The 26,416-nt window shown below is 40.4% G+C and overlaps 1 protein-coding gene across 2 annotated transcripts; it reads right to left on the bottom strand.

The window, feature by feature from the left end:
- Window positions 1-3,675: 3,675 nt before the first annotated feature.
- Window positions 3,676-15,634, bottom strand: LOC133655802 (protein Tob1-like). 2 transcript variants are annotated; one of them, XM_062056312.1, is made up of 2 exons: window positions 15,393-15,634; window positions 3,676-6,028 (listed from the first exon to the last, which is right to left on the bottom strand). In XM_062056312.1, exon 2 carries the CDS (start codon window positions 5,874-5,876, stop codon window positions 4,878-4,880), a length of 999 nt encoding a protein of 332 aa, XP_061912296.1. In that variant the 5' UTR covers window positions 5,877-6,028; window positions 15,393-15,634; the 3' UTR covers window positions 3,676-4,877. The 2 variants fall into 2 exon arrangements, with proteins under 2 accessions (XP_061912296.1, XP_061912297.1); XM_062056313.1 differs by lacking the exon at window positions 15,393-15,634 and adding an exon at window positions 10,282-10,440.
- Between the last annotated feature and the right edge of the window lie 10,782 nt (window positions 15,635-26,416).

The raw sequence follows: 26,416 nt of genomic DNA, 5'->3' as shown, positions 1-26,416 counted from the left end.
CTGCACTCTTCAGCATCTACATGCTGCCGCTAGATGACATCATACACAAATACAGTGTTAGCTTTCACTGTTATGCTGATGACACCCAACTCTATATGCCCCTAAAGCTGACCAACACGCCGGATTGTAGTCACCTGGAGGCGTGTCTAAATGAAAATGGATGTCCAGCAACTTTTTGCATCTTAACTCTAAGAAAACGGAATTTTTGATTATCGGTTCTGCTAGACACCGGCACTTCTTCCCCACATCTGCGGTCCCTTCCAAGGCTTCTCGTTGTCCCCATTGGATTCAGTTTTTTCTTGCCCTGATGTGGGATCAGATCCAAGGATGCCATTGTGGCTTGTGCAGCCCTTTGAGACATTTGTGATTAAGGCCTATATAAGTAAACTTTGATTGATTGATTGACTTTGAACGTTTATTGTTTCCCATTGAAGTATGATCTTGACATTATTTGTATTTTAATTTTTAACAAACAGGAACCAGAAAGTCAGAGTCAATGATACTTTGTCAGGAAAGATACTTCTACGTCTCCCCTCTTGTTTATTTTGTACACAAAAGTGTCAGAGTACATATAAGAACAAGACAAAAATCTAATATGGTGATGATTCAGTAATTGTTAGTTTGGTAAATGGATATGCAGTCACGGGTGCCAGCTGTCGGGTGCTAGTTTGTTTATATGGATGTGTCCTCAAAGTTAAATCATGAAATGCAACTTTACCCCTGCAAAAACCATGAATATTTATCCGGGAGAGTCTTGATACCAATTTCCTTGACCCAGCCACACACAAAGAAGTTGTAGACTTCCATGATTTTCCAAGTTTTCATCTGTTTTGCCGTGTAGTATGGCGTCTGGAGCACATTAGTTCGACATGTATGGGAACTCCACCGACGGACAATCCTTTATCACTCGACAATTTATTTAATTTTTTCTGATCAATTATAGTGCTCTATTCTATTGTCTAGTTTTTTTGCTTTTTGCAGAACGATCTAGGCCCCTTACGTACTCAGATAGTTTGTGCGCCATCTTGGCTTGGTTGACCACTCCTGGTTTGCACTTCCGGGAAGAAGTGACTTAACGGAATACAAACAATACTCAACTAACTATTTGGATCACTACTCTTTACTTATACTTCAAAGTAAAGGTACTCTGACTTGACTACAGTTTGTTGCTACTCTACCCACCTCTGGTATTTGATCTGCTTTCAATCAGCAATGATTTTAACCCCCCACACCTGGATGTTTCCATGAAGTATTCAAACTAGAAGGATCCCTTCCCTAAGAACTTTTGTTTAAGGTAAAAAGAAACAAACAAAAAACATTGTTGGTGCGACAATAGGAAGAGTCCAAATAAACACCAACGGTCAATTATCCCGACTTTGGGGGTACATACAAGATCTCATCTCATTGTGTGAGGGTAAAAAAAAAAAAGATAACACAATAAACTGATCTCCTGTGGTGCCCTCAAGATCCCCTTGCTCAAGAAAGAAGAAACTGAGAATGTGATATTGTCATGAGAGCAGAATTGAGCTCCTTGACATCAGCTTGACTTGCCGTGTGGTCAGGATACAAAAATCAACGATGATAACCTAATATAAATATTAATATTAGGCCAATGAACTGTGTTATAAATGTCTTTTTTCTATGATTCCAATCAGTTTGAACATGTTCTAACTTAAAAATCACTGAATTTGCACACTTTCTAGTCAAATTTAGGAAAGAAATATAAGATGCATTTCCTTTCTGCTTTGTGTGCAAGTAATGTTTGTCAGCATGTCGCCAATATCATCTCGGCAAGAACATTTACAGTATGCTGCGCAATTATTGTACTTTCCACAGCCTGTGTAATGTCCTTAATGTAACTGCCACATCATAACTGTACAATAAACTAGATGAATTTCATATGATTTCCCTTCCTCACTATGAAAGACGCAGGTGATTGCACTGTTCGGCCAGGAAATGCAAACCAATTTTAATAAGTGACAGAGAGTTTTTAAAAAACAATATAAAGTTAGCAGGACTTTAGCAAACTCAGGCTCTTGGAGAAGAATATGACAAATTGACCTCTTATCGATATTATTTAATATTATTAAGTAATTGATAGTATCAACTAAATGTTGCATAAGTAACAACATTTTGCAGATTTACTACATAAACCAAGTAAGCACAATAATATAATTCATAATATTCAAGTAAACACAATAACTACAATTTTCTCGTATGGATTATATATGTAACATAAGTTATTTTTCTTCTTTCTCTTGGTTTAACAGCATAGTGCTACTTCCTGTAACATAGTCTACAGAACCCCTTGAGAGACATATCAGTTTGAATCTACAGTAATATTGCTTGAAGTATTTTATTGTGAAATGACAGTTAAACACTGTGAAATATAAGGATACCATCATGTTTATATTTGTTGTAATGTTACAGTTCAATTTGATTACAGTTTTTTTTTCTGTGAAATAATGCTGTTGTGACATCCTTGTAAATTTTGACAGTGCAAATAAAGGGAGTACTACAAATTATTTTTGGTTTCAGCAGCTGGGAAAAGGTTAATTAAGTGTTCTTTTTTAATATACTTTGTTTCTTCGTGTAAGAAAATATTTAACTATAGTAGACTTTTTTTTTTTTACCATGACATGTTTCAACTGCCGTGACTGAACACTGGCTAGAGGAAACTATAAATATGGTTTTCAGATTTATTTAAAACATTTTAATGGAGTGATAAGTATTTGACTTATGACAAATAATACGCATTATTATTATCTTAAAGGGCCCCTCTATGCTGACAACATTGGCACTTATTGCATATTGTTCTGGCCCTAAATATGTGTAAAGGTAAAATTCCCCCCAAAATAGACACAGTAGTGATTGTATTCCTGTCTTATGTGAGTTTCGGAACAATTTGGCACACCCACTTTCATCTCTAAAATGTGGTATGTGTATGTGTTTTGGTAGCATCTTCATCCCGAATCATTACATTTTCACACAGAATTTGAAGGAATTAGTAAATATTTGTGCATTGTAGCAGGTCGTACCAATACGACTAAAGAGGGGGTCAGCTCGCATATACATTTCCAAATGATGGGAATACGAAAATAATTGGTCCTGTTGACGTGCTCCAAATGGGAAGGAAAAAGCAAGAGCAGTGTAATTTGCAGCCATCATTTTAATAATTCTCACTTACAAGAAAAAATATTTTGGCCAGAGTTTGAATGGGGAAAGCTTTGAGACAAATGTTATTCAGAAAAGAGGAGAAAGACTAAAGAAGGTAAGATGTTAGTATTCTATTTGGAGTCCTCTTCTACTGATGTTTTCCTCAAGATGCTTGGACATGCTGAAGGAGTATGAGGAAAAAGGATATGGGGTGTGTGGAAGAGCAGGGAAGTCCCGAAATGGTGATTATTTTATATTTTGTGTTTGCTCATAATGTTAAGCATATGAGTTTTGAAGTAATCATGGAGCAGAGACAAAAACACCACCAAGAGGGGGCGACATATCGAGTCTAAGGCTAAAAAGGGGGGAATTCAAACTAAGTACTGTTAGTTATTTACCAATGACCTAAAAACTAATTGATATTATGAAAAACGACTGCCAACCTAATGTTTAGCAGCAAAAAACAACTTATTGGTGAAATTTTGGTAATCTGGATGCTATTTGATGAGCAACCTGTATCAATTAGAGCACAGGAAGTTAAAGTTCTGGGAAAATGTCAGTGCCTCACCAAGCATGAACTTTACCACACAAGACTGATTTAGAGGTTCAAGAACATCATCCCTTCGGTCAAATACAAATTCATGCTCTTTTAAGGGTATTGTTGCTATTCTCTGTACTAACATCTTAAAAATAGACTTACAGTTCTCGTACAGGCAAAGAATAAATCCACTTTCAAAAAGATTTACTTCAACTGTAGTTTATTTTATTAAAAAGACCAGGGTGCAAATATGAAATTAAAAAAAAATAAAGACAAGCATATCATTTTTAAGCATTTAATACAAACTTAACAATATAAACTATTTCAGTCCCTCTTGACATGTAAGACACTGACTCAAAATACTTTGTTATGCCGTATTTTTTTTTTTTTTTATATCAAGTATTGCACAATGTAGGTACAAAAATTAATATTCATACGATTACATTTGTTGTCCATAGTATAGCAAAATCTTTAACCTCTTAACAGAAAATACAATTCATCTTTCAGAAATAGCAAATATTCCTACACTTGAGTTTCACCACTAAAGGAATACTCTGTACACAATCTTTAGAATATCTGATGTACTTTTTTTTTTTTTTTTTAAAGATGGATTTATTCAACAATTATCTTTTAAAAAAAAAGAAAAATAAGGAAAAGCTGCTGCAGCCATCACAGATCACTGGAGTAGTAAAAAGATATAAATGCAACACCATGTCATAGAAACAATATATACTCTGGTATCTTACAAACTCTGTACTAAATTAAATTATACCATTAGAAAAAGACCAAGTAACCCCACTTAGTGCCAATTCATTAAAAAAATTAGCCTTGTCTTACCACCTGTAAAATACTGTAAGAGGCCAAAACTTTTTTTTCTTTTTTTCTCCAACGTTTTAGTATTTCTTTCAAGTCAGTAAAAAAAAAAAAAAAAAAAAAAAAAAAATTGTGCTTGGTTGGCAAAAAGAAAACAATGCATGATGAATCGAAGTTTACCAAGCTTGGATGTGTTTGTACAAGCTTTTGATAGAAACAAACTCAAGGGGTTCCAGTAAAAAAAAACAAAAAAAAAACACCCTTGGGCACATGCGCTTGATGGACCAGACGCTATCAGGTTCTAGAGTGTGCATTATGTTGTCTTCTCCCAAGCCACCGTCATTCATAAATAAACATCTTTGTGATGAGTTTAGTTTGCCATGACAGGCTGGAATTGCTGGTTAGAATACTGCATGTTGCTCAGACCGAAGTTGAGGCCGTCCGTGAGTGACTTGTCGTTGAGGCTTCCGTAGGCCGCGAACACGTCAAAGGCATTGTTGTACGGCGCAGGTCCAAGCCCCAGGGAACCTTCGCTGGGGAACACAGCTCCGGGGCTGGTCTGACCCTGGAGGTTGGGGAACACAAACTCCTTGGCGTTGGGGGAGAGAGCAGAGGCCTTCTGCTGCTGCTGCCCCAGGCCCAGCCCGTACAGTGAGTGCATGGAGGTGGAAATGGCTTTCTGCTTAAGGAGGGTGTTGACATTCAGACCCAGGTGGCTGACGGGGGACGAGCGAGCCACCTTGTTGCTACTGCCGCCTGGGGCGTTGTTGCTGCGGCCGCCGCTCTTCATCTTGGTGGATCCGAATTTGGTGGCGGCAAAGGTGGCAGTGGTGAAGGTCAGAGGCTGGGTGGAACGTGGCATGAACGAGGGGCTGACGGCAGCCGACTGCCCAAAAGGTGGGGAAGGGGAGCTGGATTCCGAGGAAGGCCCGACGGGCTCAGTGATTGGCATAAAGACTTGGGCCTCAGGATTAAAACTGTTCTTGATCTCTTTGTCCAGTTCTGAGCCATTCTCACCGTTATCATCCACATATAGCACCTTGACCGGTCCCTTCTCTCCGATCTGGTAAGAAACCTCAAACGGATCAATCCACACGCTAAGGTCCTGAGGGAGGTTATTCCGGACATCTTCAATGTCCAGCCCGCTCTCTTTGGCTGCCTTCTCCACCACAGGATCCACTTTCTCCCCTACGTGGATGCACCTGTACCCCGAACCCTTGTATGGCTTATCTGGATACCAGTGGCCTTCATATTTTTTCCTCAGCTGGCTCTCGAGCTCTTCGCCAAAGATATTCACACGTCGTCGGGGGAGTTTGTTGTATAAATAGGAAATAATAAAGTTGAGTGCTACTTGAATTTCAAGCTGCATAGCTGCTTCAGTGACTAGTAGATTCTTCTTTCAGGAGTAGTTATTGCCCCAGGCAAAACTGCAAAAGCCACCAATGCAGCAGTATTCAGTGAAGATTGGGTTGTCGTGGCTCAAATGAATATCCTTCCTGAAACGGGATGAGGTTTTGGACCCTGAAACGAGAGCAGAGAACGAGTCCATAATTAATAAACAGAATCTTGGGCAATCGAGTTATGAAGCAAGTGAGGCAGAATTGAGTGCACTTCTTCACTGCACCCATCAGAGGCATTGTTGGTTTGGCCTTTACTAAATTGAAGAACAAACACAGACACACGCAGACCTTTGATACCATAAAATGTGTCAAAGCCACACCACACTGGCATAGAAACAGGTGTGCAGAACATCCAAAAAGAGGCTCTCAACCCTTGATTTCAACCCTACAGACCAACAGAAGACTAATAGAGTGAGAATACCTGGGCTAAAAAAATAAAAATAAAATAAATAAAAAAGTAGCACACAAGCAGCATTGTATTACTTTCACAATGTTTGCATTTAATGTACTAGTCTGGATTCATGTTGACATGACCAAAAAAAATAAAAAATAAAAAAAGGTTACCACCTGTAGTTAAAATACACGAATATGTAAGAACATCCTATTGGATCATTACTGAATGAGTGAGCATGTTTCACCTGGCAACCAATTATTAAACTGTTTAGGACTGCAACAATTAATAGACTAAATCAATTAAAAAACGATATTAGATTGATATTCCACTGCTTCGATTAATCGTTGAATTAGTTACCAATAAAAATGTATCAAAGAGGGATCGCATTGTGTGCCAGGTACTAAAATATGAGGGCATAGTTGCCACACAGCCGCTGCAATAATGTGCGCATGAGAGCGAGGGTGATATGATCTGAACCTTTGAGTTGTTTTTTAATGTTTTTTTTTCATTAATGCACACATTTTAAGTTACATTTCAATGTCGACTATGTGCATTTATTAAGAAAAAAAAGAATGAAGGTTGTGGCAGGCAAAAAAATATTTATTTCCACAGCTTTACCTAAAATATGATTAAATCGAACAAACCAATTGATAGATGACTTAGGAAAATAATCCATTGCTGCAGCCCTAAAACTGCAGTGAGCAGCTTGCCAAAGACACATTCTATAGTCATGGAAAATCATTCATCAGTTTCAGAAGACGAACATCTTAAAAACTGCCCAGCGCAATATTAAAAAGCGGAAAGACAGCGTGGAAAAGTTTGTGCACTAGTCCATATCACCCATCATCAATACAATATCATGATTATATTGCAACTCTGGACAGTAACACTGCAGATGACACAGCAAATGTGTGTCTTAATCAAAGCTAAATGGTGTCTAACGAGATATCCTGCTTTTGCGAAGTCACGGCATTTCCTCCAACACCGTCTTTATCATTTTATACAGAAGCTTTTCTTCAGGAATGAGTGCGCAACATGTAATTCTCTTCCGAAACACTCAGGACAGTGTTTTCAAATCGGTGAGACAACTATTTAGCTTGCTCGCTTCCTTTGTGACAAGTAAACAATGGCAAATCGAAGACAGGCGATTATTGTTATTGGAGTTTAAACTAATTTATGTCAGTCACTTTTATTCCACACATTGACATGAAATTGACAGAGAAGCAATTGCAAAAGTGGGCTTTACGTACTGTGAACAAGTTCAATGTGATCAAGAAATAATGTGCCAAGTCATTCCCAGCCTTTAGGGTCCATTCGTGTTAGACCTTTTGTCTGGCCAGGCAGTGTATTAAGCTGTAAGTATTTTGTTTATTTTTATTAGGAGCAGGTGTTCAGGTCTCAAGTTTAACAGGCGCTCTTTTTTTTCATTCTTTTTTTTAAATCTTAAGTAATTGCTATTGGATGAAATTCAAACAAATGCCTATTCTTAATATTAAATGATAAAAATATCTAGTAGTGAACAGTACCGTTGTTTCTTGGCACTATGCACTCCCAATTTAGCCGCTTAATTCTATCGCAGATTTTTATTTTACAATATTATTCGTATATTTGGGCTCAAATAGGCATTTTCAAGCATTTAAATGACCAAATTAAGTAAAAATATCAATACTACAGCAAACCAGTCAAAGCGCACTTTTCAGTATTGTGGCCCCTTATTGCCTCAGGCTCTAACATTCAGCATTACAATATTATATTAAAGTAAAGATTAATATGTAGGTGTTATTTTATGTGTAGAAAGCTTTCATAATGTTTTTAAAAAAACACATTAAGGTCATAAACAGGTATTTTAAGCTCGGACCAAGAAAATATTCAGACTCCTTTTTGATCCTCGGTTCATTCTGTAGCATGGGAAACATAATAGTGTTCAGTTACTGTTGAGCCACAAGCTCGAAAATAGCAAACAGAAATGTACAATGAAAAGGGTACAGTATGGAAATCCCAGGTCCAAAGCCATGGCAAGTCGTTCTACAGACAAGACAAGACTATTTTATCTTTGATCGCCATTAGAAGAAATCACTGGAGCGAAATAATTCTGCCGCACTTTGCCACTTGCAGAGAGGTGGAGCTTTACTGCAGTGTTTGGATTACAGTTGAGTGCATTGCTAACATAATGGAGATTGTTATTTCGACTGCTTTAGTAAGATGGAATAAAAGCTTATCAAAAAAGAAAAACAGTAGGCAAGACGTTTAGAGACATTTATCAGACTTACAGGTCATCAAAACATCTCTCCTCATACCAATCACACACTTGCGGCTTCACAAAAATAGGGCTACACGTCACATCCGGTCTAACTACTATAACAAAATGACAAATTGTCTTACATTATGATCATGCTTTGTCAGATGTTTTGTAATGTAATCTGTGATATTTCAATTTAAATACATGTTTTCTGACAGATTTAAATAAAGTGTATATTATTTGATAACTTCTTCTGATTGATAGTCTGCAATTATAGAACGTTAAGCAGGCTGAATATTACATTTTAATAATAAATAGAGAAGGTTAAAACATTGTCATGCAGAGATATGACTACCATTAACTTGTATAACGTGTAATGTATAGAATATCAGAAACATTTATTCAGGTAGAAATATCACATATTACATTACCAAACATATTTGACAATCAAACCATGATCGTAACAATCTACATGATGTGTTAGTGTGTGAAAATGGTATCTAGACATTGTGTATCGCCTCTCCTCTAAATGCAAGTGCTACTACAGCAGTAATACCAATTCAGTATTCCTACAAAACACAATCTGGCAAGACACCGACACACTGCAGGCTTTTTTATTTATTTATTTATTTATTTATTTTTTGGACTGACTGTTGCAATCTAATTATTACTTTGACTTCAGTTATTATATTATGGGCCTGCTGAAAAGCTACAGTGGAACTTCAGTTTTGGAAGATTTCATGTTAACATGGCAACACGTTTCAAGAAAATCCTTGTTCTGGGCCCATTTAACAGGTACCCCTTGGCCAATTTAATTGGTAATTGCCTTAAGATGAATTAGAGCAAGATTACCTCTTCTTCTAGCTCAGCCATACTTTCACATAGCTCGGCTATACTTTCAAATAGCTCGGTGCTTAAAGGCCTACTGAAATTATTTTTTTTAATTTAAACGGGAATAGCAGATCCATTCTATGTGTCATACTTGATCATTTTGCGATATTGCCATATTTTTGCTGAAAGGATTTAGTAGAGAAAATCGACGATAAAGTTCGCAACTTTTGCTCGCTGATAAAAAAAAGCCTTGCCTGTACCGGAAGTAGCGTGACGTCACAGGAGCTAGTATTACTCACAATTCCCCATTGTTTACAATGGAACGAGAGAGATTCGGACAGAGAAAGTGATGATTACCCCATTAATTTGAGCGAGGATGAAAGATTCGTAGATGAGGAACGTTACAGGGAAGGACTTGAGAGACAGTGATGGACGCATCTTTTTTCGCTCTGACCGTAACTTAGGTACAAGCTGGCTCATTGGATTCCACACTCTCCTTTTTTTATTGTGGATCACGGATTTGTATTTTAAACTACCTCAGATACTATATCCTCTTGAAAATGAGAGTCGAGAACACGAAATGGACATTCAGTGCCTTTTATCTCCACGACAATACATCGGCGAAATGCTTTAGCTACGAGCTAATGTGATAGCATCATGCTTTAACTGCATATAGAAACAAAAAATAAACCCCTGACTGGAAGGATAGATAGAAAATCAACAATACTATTAAACCGTGGACATGTAAATACACGGTTAATGCTTTCCAGGCTGGCGAAGGTTAACAATGCTGTGCTAACGACGCCATTGAAGCTAACTTAGCAACGGGACCTCACAGAGCTATGCTAAAAACATTAGCTCTCCACCTACGCCAGCCAGCCCTCATCTACTCATCAACACCCGTGCTCACCTGCGTTCCAGCGATCGGTAGAAGGACGAAGGACTTCACCCGATGCGTTTGGAGACGTAGGAAGTCAAGGTGAGGTCGGCGGCTAGCGCTCCAACAAAGTCCTCCTGGTTGTGTTGCTGTAGTCCGCTGCTAATACACCGATCCCACCTACAACTGTCTTCTTTGCAGCCGTCATTGTTCATTAAACAAATTGCAAAAGATGTCCAGAATACTGTGGAATTATGAAATGAAAACAGAGCTTTTTGTATAGGATTCTAAGGGTACCATAACTTCCGTTACTCTGACTTCGTCACGCGCATACGTCATCATACCGCGACGTTTCAGCCGGATATTTCCCAGGAAGTTTTAAATGTCACTTTATAAGTTAACCCGGCCGTATTGGCATGTGTTGCAATGTTAAGATTCCATCATTGATATATAAACTATCAGACTGCGTGGTCGGTAGTAGTGGGTTTCAGTAGGCCTTTAATATCTCATTTTGTTCACGCACTTGTCAAATAGTCTCCACCATCTGCAGCCAAATAGATGACCTCCCTTGAAATCATCAGGCAGCCCCTCTCAGGTGTTCCTCAGTCTAGTATTTGTACAGCGGCGTAACTATAAGTTCAGTGGGCAAACAAGATGGCCATCTCATTAAAAAAAAAAAAAAACATGGTTTTTGATACTTGGTGCTGTCAAGCAAGTATGCCAACAGTTAATGTGCGTTGTGTTAACGTAAACACGCTAACATTTTTGTAAGGTTTTAGGCCAATTGTGTATGTTTAGATCCAAAAATCATGAATTTTGATACTTGACGCCATCTTGGAAGTACGCTAACATCTCTTATATTAGCATGCTAACGTTTTATGCTAGCAATTCAGCTAATTGTGTATGTTTACACCTTAAAATACTGTATTCTAATATTTAGCACTATCTTAGAAGTACACTAACTTGTCCAATGTCATGTTAATGTTAGCATGCTAATGTTTGTGTTAGCTTATTAGCCAATGTTGTATGTTTAAACCTAAAAACCTTAGAGTTTGACCCATGACACCTTCTTGAAAGTATGCTAACATCTCTTACTATAACATGCCAATGTTTTATGCTTTCTTTTTAGCTAATTGTGTACGTTTAAACCTAAAAATCATAGATTTGGATACTTTAACCATTTTAAAAGTATGCCGGCATCGACCGACCCATCAACATTTCTGTGGGAATTTTCTAGTCATTTAAAGTGTGTTTATTTTCTTTTTGTGTTGAGCTGTTTACAAAATCATAATGTTTAAAACAAATAAAACATTTCCTCAAAGCAATCTGATTGTCCCGTCATGGTATTAAAAACTTAATATATCTGTCTCGGTACACTTTTTAATGATGGAAAATTAGGGCTGTGTGATATGTTTGACAACTGTATCACAATTTAAGTTTTTTATATTGATCAATATCGATAATTTGTATTTTTATGAGACTTATCTAAGCCTGCTAATAAATGCAGTAATACCATTTACAACTTATCAAAGGTGCCATTAATTAGTGGATAAGGTTTTTGATGGATTGGTAGGATGAGCAAAGCTAAGGTGGTAAGGTAAATTTGTTGTATTACTGATCTTTGTGGGGACAAGCTCTTTGCATAATTTGCAGACCACATTGGTCTGACTAGAGTCAATTTAAAAAATGTAAAAAAACTAATACTTCCAAACTGTCCAGGTTGACTTTTTCAGTTTTGTCAACACTTCCTTCGCATTAATTTTTAGCTTCTGCTGTAGAGTAGATTTGAAGGTAGTTGTAGTTTAGATGACAGTAGTGTATAAGCTATTGAACACTACACCACATAGTTTGGGAAGCTGCCAGTTAGACCAAGACATTTGAAGTGTATATTATAATATTATTACTATTATTATTTAAGACAAATCACAAGACAAATACAGACCATTTATACCACATGTATTATAGTCAATATATAATGAAAGTAAAATTAAAATAAATAACATAAATATGAAAAATTTATTAATTATATATAATAATAATTATATATTATATATAATAATAAGTAGATATTAGGGCTTTCCAATTAACTGTCAAATCCGAATCGCAAGAAGCTGCAGTTATTTTTTTTGTGATATAATTAGCAATTAATGAAATAGGCTAATGTTTTCGAAATGTAAGAAATCATGTTACAGATTAAAACCAAAATCACATTCAATCATATTTCAAGATTTTCTTGGAAAAAAATAAAACTGTAATGCAAAGATGAAGAATCTCCAAATTGTATCTCTTTCTTATCTTGTTTTAAATACTCAAGCAATTTTCAACTAACAGTAAATTACCCTGTGTGGAAATTATTTGAATTTAGGATAATCATCTAAACAAAAATATTCAGTAAAAAAATAAAATAAACAATGCCTGACACTGGATATGCCTGGCTGCATCGCTGTCGGCTGGCTGTGTGTGTGTTGCACGTTGACGACGCTCATTCGCTGTCTCCTGTGACGTGACTGGGCCAGCTCTATACTCTGCCAGGTACAGGGGTGTCCCAGCACATAGTAAGTTAAGTAAGTCATCAAAAACACCTGAAAGTGATACTTGCACCCCCCACACGCCGTTTTTTTGGTTTATATCGATACTTTTTTCAGAAAAGTGATGCCAAATGAGTAGCGTGTGAGTATCGATATATCGATACCACAGGATTGATACGCACATCCCTAATTGAGTTGATATATCACAGTTTCTCTTCGTATTCCATGCAGAGAATCAACAGCGAGACAAGGAGAGGGCGCGACCAAATGTGGTAGCTGACACTGTTGCCTGGCTGTTAGCGTGTCCCTCCCATTGCTCAATCTCTTCCTGTTTTGCTGGGCACGTGTACCTTTGTTCGTGTAACAAACTAGGATTCATAACTTCCAGTTTCTTCCGCCTAAAATATATATTTACATCAAACACATTTTATATTGATATTGATTAACTGTCTACCCCGATATATATTTGTTGCCCAACAAAATCGTTATCAAGCACAGGACACAAAACTACTTGTGGTGTTCTTTATTCTGAAAGGTAAATATTGGTAGTTGAACCCTATATAAATAAAAAAATAAAAAAAGGTATAGGTCGGGGTATTCCCACAAGTTACAAAGGAGGTGTTTCCTTTAAACAAAACACCTTATGTTCTGAAACTATCAGAAGTAAATTATATTTAACTTTGGTATGACACAATCAAATAAAATAACTGCAGTGTCTTTTTTCCCTCGTTTGTCCAAAATCTCCTGAATTACCTATGAAGTAGCAACAAAAGTACACACGTTTCTCCCAACGCTACAAGTTCGCTCAAACACACAACTTCATTTTTCTTGGCTCTCATCCAACTCTGGCTTCTTCACTGTCTTACTCTAACCTGACTCACGCCAGATCCTTGTAATTCGTTGAGCTCCACACAAGGATCTGGGACTTCTCAATAGGAGATGTATTTCAGAACGCGGGGCCGTGTAAAAAAAAAATCACTGTATGTGATTGGATAAACCACTTGTCCGTTATCTTGAATGACGTGCTACTTCAACCACTTGCATCCAAATCAACCCATGATGCTGATGAGAGCGACACTGGGAAATCCAAAACAGAACAGCCGACATATTGAATAACGACAGAGCGAAAAGTTCTGGGTTCATCTTTTAAATAATTAATATTCTATAGATTCGACAAAACAGTTGCAATAGCAGAATCAATGTCAGCACACGACTCCTCGCTGCGTGCCGCCATTGTTGTTTGAATCAAACAGTCGCTTCGGCGCTACGTCACATCTATGAAATCCCGCCCGGCGATCCTGATTGGTTCATTATTTTTTGCTATCTTGAAGGAGTTTGCATTGCCCTCGAGCCCAGATCTTTGTGTGGAGCTCAGCGAACTACAAGGATCTGGCGAGAGTCAGGTTGGTCTTACCCCTTTGCAAACACACCACAGATGCCACACTGACCCCTAGTGGAGTCCTCTCAGGAACTACATTGTAAAATTCAATTTTTTTCCCCCCCACCTGGCTACATATTGATGTTGTTTTATCGGCCCGTCCTATGATATGTTATATCTATTTGTGTTTAAGCACGATTTATTTCAAATTAACAATGATTGACCAGGGTGTACCCCGCCTACCGCCCGAATGCAGCTGGGATAGGTTCCAGCGACCCCCTGCGACCCCGAAAGGGACAAGCGGTAGAAAATGGATGGATGGATGAATATTTTAATCTTTTGACAGCCCTAATTAATTAATTAATTCACTATGGTCAGCGATAAACGGGGGGTTTACTGCATTAGTACATGAAGTTGTGATTGAAATTGTAGAGGAAGATAGTTCCTCCTCGTCTTTAATATGAAACAGTAAGTTGCTTATTTCAGCTCGACCATATCAACCTGCTATTAATAAACGCAAGCCACTGAGTCACAAACGTTGTCAGCAGTGTGTTCCTCAGGGGCCTTGTGTGACAGATAAAGACACCAATGGGTGACCTCTCCGGACTAACGGAAAATGTCAATAAACCACACGCCTTTTCAGGACATGTTCGGACCAAACGCCCGAGCTTGCGCGTCGAGGTGGAGCGTTATACAGTATATGCATATGAGGACTACCCAGGCTTAACACGCTGTTACATAATCAACATCCAAAGTCCAACCACGACTAAAAAAATAAATTAAAAAAAACTCCTGACACATTTGGAGGCCATTTATACAACATACATGTACTTTATAGTCATCATCTCTGACGAAATTGCCATGACTAGCATTAGCTGGACAGCTTGCTGTGAGGGGCGTGAAAGCCAAGTGGAGCTAGCTTGGTTTATCTGGTAATTCTGCTCAAGTGTAGCTTATCATTATTGGCTTGGGGGCTTTACAGAGTAAAAAAATTGTTTTTTTAAAAAAAGGTGCTGACAATGACAACAACAATAAAAACGAACGTCAAATTGATATAAACTCACGTTCTTCTGGTACTGGTTGTTCCGGCTAGCAATAGCATAGACGTTGCATTCGACAAATAGTACGTGACTAACATTTAATAGCAGTGTGTCACCGCCTGAAAACGCACGAAGCCAAATACATACTTATATCAATTCAAGTTATCAAATATGGGAATGTTTTCGACGTGTACTTACATGGAAAATTACAGCACGTCCTCTTGCAATTGCAGGCTTCCGCTTTAGGTTTTCAAAGTGCAGGGTTTTTCGTTCCACATAAGTAAAAAAACAAACAATTACGTCGACGTTGTTTCTTTATGATCCAGGCGGTTGTTGTCCTTCTGTGGGGTGAGAGGCTATATTTTGCAAGATTCCAATCCGAAATGACCGCTCAGTTGACTCCCCACAGCCTGGGAGTTTGTACCACTCTGTCCTTTAAAAAAGTGATGGCGACTTGTTTATATGGTATCCCTCCGCCACGGGCATGGTAGAGATGGTGATGAGGCTGATAGAGGTCGACACCCACCGGAGCGACTCTATTGGCTGAACGTCATACGTCACCAACACCCACCAAATCTAAGCTCTTTGATTGGATGACTTTGTGCTCAATCAACCGTGAGGGCTCTATTTACGGCAGTGCTGTGCCTCTCGTGTGCTATGAACTATTTTCTTGCTTTTTAATTATTCAAAAGCGGCTTTAACGTGATCAAAGCAACGCAAATTAATAATGATAATTAATGCAATTAGTTAATGTAATAGTTAATGTCCAATATCACCTATATTCCATTATTACTTTAATGTAACACCAAGCCCTTTTAAAATAAGAGCTGCCAGGTTGAAGTTTCTTTACTGTCTTGCTGTCAAGTATTGAAGTTTTCTGACAGATTCTCCACTTTAACACAATTTGCTGGAGCCACACACACCTGTCTCTAGTTGTGTTCCCTGCTTCACTGTAAGTACATATTGATGATCCAAGACGCAGCTGTCTGCACAAATAAACAGACAACGCTCTCTTGCTACCTGCCATTGAAATCATCTTTATCAAAAGGCTTTTGGACGGGGGAAATAATTGCACACTGATTCCTGGCAGTGTTGTGGCACCTGCGTGCAGGCTACTTGTTCCCAGCAGCTCAGCAGTGCAGGGCTTAAGTTCTCCTCTGTCAGGCCGAGCTAGCTAGGGTGCTTGACGCCACAGCCTGTTCTTACCTAACATGGGCTCTTGCACTCTGCGTTTGCACAATAAACACAATGCCACATGAATTGTACAGGCTGGGGGCAAGCAGCACGGTGAGAGACTAGCCAGATCTTTGGAGGCGAAGAAGTGTGTTGGATAAGCTTATAAACAAAATGTTGTCTCTATTCATAAACGTTATCCAAAACAAACTCAAATAGATAGAATGTACATACTTCTTTTAGAGCAAGAAACAACAGTTGATTATTCTGCTTGCAATATCTATTAGGACCTCCTGGAAGGACTGTACATTATGCATGGTTTATGTTTAGCTCGGTGCTATACTCCTATGCAGTCAGGTCCAACAGTAGCTGCAGGGCTGCAGGATGCTGCAGGCACAGCGGATAGTTCTTCCTCCAGATTGAGCACCAGCGGGGGTGAGAGATGAGTCCCCCCAGCACCGCCACCACAAATGTGCACTAATGTGATGGATGATATGAACACACGCAAAACACATCATTAGGTCCTCGCAGACACACCTAGGCCGTCTTCATACCTCAAGATAGATAGATAGATAGATAGATAGATAGATAGATAGATAGATAGATAGATAGACACAGCTTGACCCAGGGACTGGTTATTTATATCATTGTTACAGTCGAACTTTAAAGGTAGAACGCAAACCTGTTCCAAGACACTGTTTGACCCCCAATGCGTTCTTATACAAAAATAAAGGCCCCCATTGGGAAAAAAAAACAATTAAGACGAGTCATAATATTGCCGTCCTTAAACCATTAACTGTATGCATTCTTCAATGTCATTCAAGTGTGAGAAGAAGTCGAGCTCTGTGTAAGGACTTTGTATGTAGAAAAAAATACAACACAACTATATATTGTGAGGTCCCAATACAAGATTTTCTCTTCCGATAAGATATAACGATATTGGAGCTTTGAGTATTAGCCGATACCGATATTGATCCTATACAATATCAGCATGAACCATACTTACTGTTATTATTTTGTGGTGTAGATGTCATGACGCGCAGTCGAACCCACGTTTCCTCTGCAGCTGGAGCTGCAGGCACCTCTGCTAACCCCTCTGCTGGCAGCATGCTCAGACACGCCTCTGCTCGTGCTGAGCACAACACGCCCACACAGCAACAAGCCTGCAAGCAATCAATGATCAACGCACCTGGACTTGACGAGGGGGAGCGGCATAAAGACCAGCGGACCCGAGGAACCTTTGCCAGAACGTCGCTAACCTTCCATGACTCCCCTGTCCTCCGTGATCGTGCCTTGTCACTCGATACCCATCCGGATTCCTGACTGCTCTCCCCGATCCACGACCTCCCTGCTCGGAACCAGACCACGCTGCCCTGCTCTTGCCCACGACCTCTTGCCTGTCCATGAACTGCCTCTTCGCCTTGCCCCTTTGGATAACGACGAAAGATACAACCAACATTTGCTGACAACAACTCATGTTTACATTTACATTATTAATATTACACATAGTCAACACTCATTCACTTTGAGTAGCATACACACGCCACGTATTCATCAAAGGTTTAAAATAAACCTTGAAAACTGCAGTCCTGCCCTGGTTGTCGCCTCCTTCCCTTCTCTGATACATAACAGTACGTTCTGGCCAACAACATGTCGGAACCAGGCGACAACGGCAAGCCCCAGGCCCAGATAGCCAAATCTTCCGACCTAGCTATCCTTAGCTCCGTTGTTAGCGAACATCAGGTTCGGTTTACTGCCCTTGAGGATCATCTAGAGAGAGCCTTCACCAGACTATATTCCAGGCTGGACAACATGTGCCCCGGGGCCAGTCCTGGACCGGTGGTACCTCCTCGTGCTTCTCCAGTCCTTGGACCCGAAAACAGCATTTTTGCACGTGAGCCCAGAATTGCCAGCCCTAAACCCTTTGAAGGGGACTTTGAACTTTGTAGAGGGTTTTTGGTTCAATGTGACTTCATTTTCCCTCACCAGCCCTCCCGTTATTCCTCCGACGGCGCCAGAATAGCATTTATTTTTTCCATACTTTCCGGTCCGGCTCTCAAGTGGGCTACAGCTGCAGTCGACAGGACCGTTGGGCTTAACTCCGACTATTCTGCCTTCCGTGCTGAATTTCGGGCTGTTTTTGATCACCCCAAGGATGGGGGGGACGCGGCCGGACGTCTGCACTCCATCTCGCAGGGATCCCGCTCCGTGGCAGCCTACACCTTAGAGTTCCGGACTTTGGCGGCAGACAGCGGTTGGGGTGACCGGGCGCTCCAAAGCGCATTCCGTCGCGGTCTTTCTGAGGAAATCAAGGACGGTCTACTGAGGGACAGACCCACGTCCTGCAGAGATCTCATCAAACTGGCCCTCCAATTTGACCTAAGACTTTGTGAGCGAGCAGCAGAGCGAGACCAGAGAGCTGCCTCTAGGAGCCAAACTCTGCCTACCTTCAAGGCAGAAGTGGACCCAGACCGCTCCCCTAGTACATCTATGGCAGTCCTGGTGAGCCATACTTTATTCCCCCGTAATGAAGAAAACCCTGACATACTGCTACCCGCTATTCTGGCCTGGGACAAGAGGAGCATTCAAGTACAGGCATTTGTGGACTCTGGAGCTGACGAAAGTCTTTTGGACTACACATTCGCCCGGCAGGTGGGCATTCCCCTGATCTCCCTGGACAAAACGCTGTCAGCACAGGCCCTGGATGGACGGCCATTGGGCCCCATCAAGTACCGCACAGAGCCCCTTTCCATGACCATTTCTGGTAACCACAAGGAGACCATCAGCCTATGGGTGCTGGAAGCTCCAGTAGCCCCACTTGTGCTTGGAAGATCTTGGCTTCGTCACCACAATCCCCATATTTCCTGGACTTCCGGCAGAATCCTAGCCTGGAGCACACCCTGCATGGCCAATTGTCTGGGGTCAGCGTCTCCTCCGGTCCACCACTCCACTACCCCGACTCCCCAGGCCGATCTATCCATGGTTCCTGCTTGCTACCATGACCTAGCCGAGGTCTTCAGCAAGGTACGTGCTCTGGGACTACCCCCTCATAGACCCTACGACTGTGCCATTGAACTACTTCCTAACGCTACCCTGCCGTCTAGCCGCCTTTACAAATTGTCTCTTCCAGAGAAGGAAGCAATGAGGAAATACATTACAGAGGGCCTTGCCTCGGGCATCATTACCCCGTCCAAGTCTCCGCTGGCGGCGGGATTCTTTTTCGTGGCCAAGAAGGACGGGCCCCTTCGACCCTGCATTGATTACCGTCATCTTAACAACATTACCATCAAAAACAAGTACCCCCTTCCGCTACTCAACTCTTCTTTTGAGTCCTTGGCACCTGCAACCATCTTCACCAAACTGGATCTTCGTAACGCCTATCACCTGGTACGAATCAGAGAGGGAGACGAGTGGAAAACGGCCTTCAACACCCATATGGGGCATTACGAGTACCGGGTAATGCCTTTTGGACTTACTAACGCACCTGCAGTTTTTCGAACACTTGTTAACGACATCCTCCGGGACATGCTGGATCAATTCGTGGTTGTGTACCTTGACGATATTTTGATTTTCTCCCGTAACCTCTCTGATCACCAGCAACATGTTCGACGTGTCCTGCAACATCTTTTGGAGAATTGCCTATTTGTTAAGGCAGAAAAATGCTGCTTCCACTCCTCTTCAGTGGAGTTCCTGGGATTTGTGGTCGAAAGGGGTCACATAAGACCCGACCCGAAGAAGGTGGAGGCCGTGGTGAAGTGGCCGCAACCAACCACGAGGACAGAACTTCGGAGGTTCCTCGGCTTCGCCGGCTTCTACCAACGATTCATCCAGGACTTCAGTAGGGTTGCGGCACCGCTCCATTCTCTCACGTCGACTAACGTGCCTTTTGTATGGACTCTTTTAGCTAGGAAGGCCTTCGAGGAATTAAAGGAGCGTTTTGTTTCGGCCCCCATTCTGGTCCACCCTGACTTGGACACTGCCTTCTTGGTGGAGGTGGACGCCTCGCACTCAGGGATTGGGGCTATTCTCTCTCAAAGATCCAAGAATGACAAATTAATTCATCCTGTTGCCTTCTTTTCTAGACGCCTGACTCAGGCCGAACAAAACTACGATGCTGGGAATAGAGAATTATTGGCGGTCCACGAGGCCCTGGTGGAATGGAGACACTGGCTGGAAGGGGCTAGACACCAGTTCCAGATCCTGACTGACCACAGCAACCTTCTGCACATCCGAGCTGCCAAAAGAATCAACAATCGCCAGGCAAGGTGGCAGCAGTATTTTTCCCGCTTCAATTACGTGCTCTCTTTCAGGCCAGGATCCAAGAACACTAAGGCTGACGCTCTATCCCGTTTATTCGTAAGAGAGCCCACTTGTCCATCAGTAGCGGAACCCATTCTTCCTCCCACTCGCATTGTGGGAATGGTAACCTGGAAGGTGGAGGACCTGGTAAAATCTGCGCTGCGCTCCAATCCAGGACCAGGAGGTGGACCACCCAACAAACTATTTGTCCATCGGGAGCTACGGCCCAGAGTCTTGGATTGGGGGCACTCCAGCCTGTTCTCTTGCCATCCAGGTTTTCAACGAACTCTATCACTGCTGCGAAGACGTTTTTGGTGGCCATCCATGGCCAAGGACACTCATGAGTTCATCGCTGCTTGTTCTACTTGTGCCCGTAGCAAGACGTCACACACGGATTCCTGACTGCTCTCCCCGATCCACGACCTCCCTGCTCGGAACCAGACCACGCTGCCCTGCTCTTGCCCACGACCTCTTGCCTGTCCATGAACTGCCTCTTCGCCTTGCCCCTTTGGATAACGACGAAAGATACAACCAACATTTGCTGACAACAACTCATGGTAACATTTACATTATTAATATTACACATAGTCAACACTCATTCACTTTGAGTAGCATACACACGCCACGTATTCATCAAAGGTTTAAAATAAACCTTGAAAACCGCAGTCCTGCCCTGGTTGTCACCTCCTTCCTTTCTCTGATACATAACAGTGGAGGCAGTTAGTTGAATAGTGCAGACACGTATGTTACTGGACACTTTCTATGCACTACTGCCTTGGAGACTTTGTATCTGTAAGTACTACCGGTACTCAACTATAATTATTTGATACTTGTTTATATTGACTAATGTCATTTTAGACTTCAATAGTGTTCAATTAGGGGGCACTTGTTACATATGTCTAGCTTGTGTGCTATGTTGTGTGTAGCAGCTAGCTCCCTTTTGTAATTGACTTCACAAAAAAAAAAGACCAAACTTGTGTGCTTGTTGGAATAACTTTAGCTGTTAACTGGCTGTCCAGCTTTGCACAAGTAAACGTGCTTCAGGACTGGTCATATATCAGAGATTTTACACGCAAACCGATATAATCCAAAACAGTACTTTTTTGTGTTGCTAATATCGGACTGATATCCGATGTAAGTAGCACATGAGGACATTAGCAGATTAGTGATGTTTAAAGAGGACCTATAATGATTTTAATCTACATTCCTAATGGTCTAGTTAAAATGTTGTTGATATGCTTTGGTGTGAATTTTGCTCCACAGTCACTTTTATAACCCATTTTTTGAGTCTGTCCGCAAGATATTCGTTTGTAGAGGCGTACCTAGATTGCAAATAAAACCACGTCTCACCCTCTCCAAAGTTTCAGAATTTATCTTTTGAAAATAGTCACTGTTTAATTACATATCTTGAAGTCATCCCTGATGTTTCTTTCGAGACATGGTCGAAAATAAACTTCATATTCATGATGTAGGTCACACCATTAGGTACACCTGCACACGCGCCAGTCGATTCAGACTGCATAGAAGCAGCATTTATGTCACTGCATGTCACACATCGGTGTTATTAGGCGCATGCCAAGATTGGATGAAAATAATACTTAATCCTTTTTTTTTTGTTTCCTCACAGAGATGAGGAGCTCCTCCCTTCCTGAGAGCCTTACTTAATGTCTAAATAAGGACATCCACCTCACTGTGATGTCACAACGCAGCAATAATCTGCGAACAGAAACACCTACAACTGGCTGCACGCTCACGCCAAAATGCATAAACCTTATGAGTTGACGCTTCTGCATTGTTTAATACGAGTATACCACATGGTAATAACATTTGAGTCAGAAAAGACACGATTTATCATATGTCCCCTTTGAGGAAAAGGAAAGGGAGACATTTGACTTTCTGCATTGATCTTAAACTGTTGTAAGTGTAAAAAGAAGTTAAACATGTAAAAACAATCTATCGTCACATTAAACATGGCTAATTTGGCAATGCACTGTTTAATTTGTAGTCTTGACTTAGCCACTTTATGCTAAGCCGAACAGACACGCGTCCAGCACGTCCACTGCAGAGAGTTCAACTTCCTGTTAAGTGTAAAAATAAGTTAATTGCAGTAAAAGTTAAAACAATTTATCGTCACATTAAACATGGCTAAATGTGCAGTGTACATTCCATTGTTTTATTATTGAGCTTGACTTAACCACGTTATACTGAGCAGCCACGACAGACACGCATGTAGCACTTTTGTCTTTCACCGGAAGCTCCATTGCAGAGAGTTCACTTTCCTGTTCAGTGGTCAGCGTTAGTTTTCCTCTCTGTAAAACAAAAAAGCACAATAAAGCCTTGGAAAAAGCACCACACAATGTAGTTAATTCCTCTGTCTTTGCTTAAGTCACACTCGATGACAGTTTCGTGCAACTTTTCAGGCATACCGTATTTTTCGAAGTATAAGTCGCACCGGAGTATAAGTCGCACCTGCCGAAAATGCATAATAAAGAAGAAAAAACACATATACAGTAAGTCGCACTGGAGTATAAGTCGCATTTTTTGGGGAAATGTATTTGATAAAACCCAACACCAAGAATAGACATTTGAAAGGCAATTTAAAATAAATAAAGAATAGTGAACAACAGGCTGAATAAGTGTACTTTATATGACGCATAAATAACCAACTGAGAACGTGCCTGGTTTGTGTACGTAACATATTATGGTAAGAGTCATTCAAGTAACTATAACATATAGAACATGCTATACGTTTACCAAACAATCTGTCACTCCTAATCGCTAAATCCGATGAAATCTTATACGTCTAGTCTCTTACGTGAATGAGCTAAATAATATTGTTTGATATTTTACGGTAATGTGTTAATAATTTCACACATAAGTCGCTCCTGAGTATAAGTCGCACACCTGGCCAAACTATGAAAAAAACTGCGACTTATAGTCAGAAAAATACGGTATATAGCTAAAAAAAATGGTATGACCTTTTTAGGGCTGTCAAATGTTGAGGGTCCGCTCTATACGCATGGAACAATTTGTTTGAATAAAAACCCATCCATCCATCCATTTACTACCGCTTGTCCCGTTCGGGATCGCGGGGGGTGCTGGAGCCTATTTCAGCTGCATTCGGGCGGAAGGCGGGGTACACCCTGGACAAGTCGCCAGCTCATCACAGATAGACAGACAACATTCACACTCACATTCACAAACTAGGGACCATTTAGTGGCCTAGGTGCATGTCTTTGGAGGTGGGAGGAAGCCGGAGTACCCGGAGGGAACCCACGCAGTCACGGGGAGAACATGCAAACTCCACACAGAAAGATTCAGAGCGCAGGATCGAACCCAGGACCTTCGTATTGTTAGGCAGACGCACTAAAACCTTGTATATTTATTTAGAGGCCGCATTGCAATTCAGCAGGCAATAGACCACCAGGAGGTCCAAAATCTTTATATACCCTGTAAGTGGGTGTAAATTTTGGCTACTGGCAGTTGGAATAATAGTCCCACAGCGTGCCTAACAATGACTTATTTGTTCTTCCCCCTCCAGAGAACGGAGCGTGAGCAAGGTGAACGTTTCTTTGTTGTCGGGAGTCTCTGGCAGGGAGTTTGAGGTAAACACAGCTTAATGAAGTGAGATGTTTTAAGATGACTCATGCAAATTTTTTGACTGAAGTCAGTCCACGTAGACAATTCTTCTTCACTCTCTTCACAAAGCTGTGAAATCCTTTTTGCGCATAGTGCATACAAACCAAACTCCCACGTGTTCTTGTTGGCAGATTTGAAGCAGACATTGACTTAAAATGAAATTAAGCTGCAGAGGAAAACTATATCAAATATATGCCTACTTGCTTGTTTACGACCAAAACTGGAAGAGAGGCTTCAAAGGCAGTGGTGTTATTTTGTTAAAAAGTAATTGAGTGTTGGTGAACCAAGAGAGTCTCATAAACATTGCTTATGTGAACATGCTCGGTAATGAAAGTTGTCACATTCTGCATTCTCTTCTTTTGGTTGCCTTTGGTTACATTGAGCGTACAGATAGATTTATTAAACCAGGCTGGTGGATTTCTATCAGAAATATGCCTTCAATTTATACTCCTATTGACTTCTCGGTGCCATGTGTCTAGAATTTCTACATAATCAAAATAAAGAAGATACAATACTTTATTTTCACATTAGAATAACTGACAGAAATCCTTTTTTTAATGAGGCAGCTTATTTGTACTTTATTTTCATCATTTTTGTAACCCTTTGTTATGTACAGGATACAATCTATTTTCCAATGGACGCAGGTATCAATTTCAAATAGAAGCCAATATTGTGTTGTGTTTTAACTCTATGCAAAGCACATTTTATATGGATATGGTCTAGAACCTTGCTCTTAATATGTCAGGGGTGTCCAATCTTTTTCCACTGAAGGACACGTACAAAAAAATGAAAGGATGAAGGAGCTTTATTTAATTCATTTTATACATTGAAGATGCTAAAACTTTAGGTCAACACAGTAATACCTTAACTTGCAAGCTTAAATACTCATATTCAACTAAAATTGGTGTACATTCAAATCCAGAAAACAGCGTACGCAAGAAAGGTTCTTGTTTTTGTGCATATCAAATGTTGCAGAGTCCAAACGTCGGAGTGTGCGGGGGAGATTGGGTGTGTTGATTGTTTATATTTCTCTAATGTGCTCATCAATCAAACTGAAGAGTAAAAGTTGCCACTTATTTATGTGAACTGTCACCCGGCATACCCTCCTAGTTTAGTATTAGACTATGCAGAGGACCAATGGAAAAACAGACTGCGGTCTGGAAATGGCTCTCATGCCGCAGTTTGGACCCTGACATTATACATTGAAGAAAGAAAAAAAGTGCCACATTTTGGAACAGAAATGGGACATTATGAGACATATTGTAGACCATGTTGTACTGGCTGGTCAGTACAACATGGCCACTCAATATTACCAAGAAGAATTGCATATACGGTAAATAAATTGTGTTTAATCTTTATGTTACTGTAGCAATCTTACCTTCCAAGCGCAAGCGGTAATCTCAATTTATATATTTTTTAAAATTCATATTCAGTTGCATGATGGTTGAGAGTGTTAAAAGGGGGAATTTGGGCTTTTTGCAAGGTACTTCCCTACCAAACAGTAATTTATGATACTTATGATGCTTTTAATCTACATTTGAAACACCTGTTTGTGGTCTCAACAACATGTATCGGCTATGTTTTGGTGTAAATTAATATGTACATTTTGCTCCACAGTCACATTTATAACCTACTTTCTGCACATGTCTGCAAGATGTTTGTTTGTGGAGACATTCCCAGATTGCAAATAAAACCCTCTGCAAAAGTTTTCAGAATTATTTTTTTTAAACAATGTACACTGTTTAAATATATAATATATGTTGAAGACAAATGTCAATGCTGTATTTTCCCACAGGCACGGTCAAAAATAAACTTAATAAACATTATATAGATTCTCTCGGTCACAACATTAGGTACACCTGCATTAATAATATTCAAACGCAGGTTACCATAATCATGCAATTTATTTTAAGCGCCATTGCTCCTTTATTTTAAGCACAGATGGATACCCGTAAGGCGGTGTGTACATGTGTGCAAAGATGGGTATAGGAGACTCCGACTGGTGACAAATGTGGCTTAAAAATGTACACTATAGCATTATCTTTTAGACATGTGGGCGGGGGGCATTAGACAAGAATGGATAATGAATAATAGGGGAGGACCTCATCCCC

The sequence above is a fragment of the Entelurus aequoreus genome, linkage group LG08 (assembly GCF_033978785.1).
Source record: "Entelurus aequoreus isolate RoL-2023_Sb linkage group LG08, RoL_Eaeq_v1.1, whole genome shotgun sequence".
NCBI classification, from domain to species: domain Eukaryota; kingdom Metazoa; phylum Chordata; class Actinopteri; order Syngnathiformes; family Syngnathidae; genus Entelurus; species Entelurus aequoreus.
This window is presented reverse-complemented; position numbering and strand designations above follow the sequence as displayed.

What these genes read in the sequence shown, in the direction of transcription:
- LOC133655802 (XM_062056312.1), bottom strand. Translation starts at nt 5,876, where the DNA reads ATGCAGCTTGAAATTCAAGTAGCACTCAACTTTATTATTTCCTATTTA.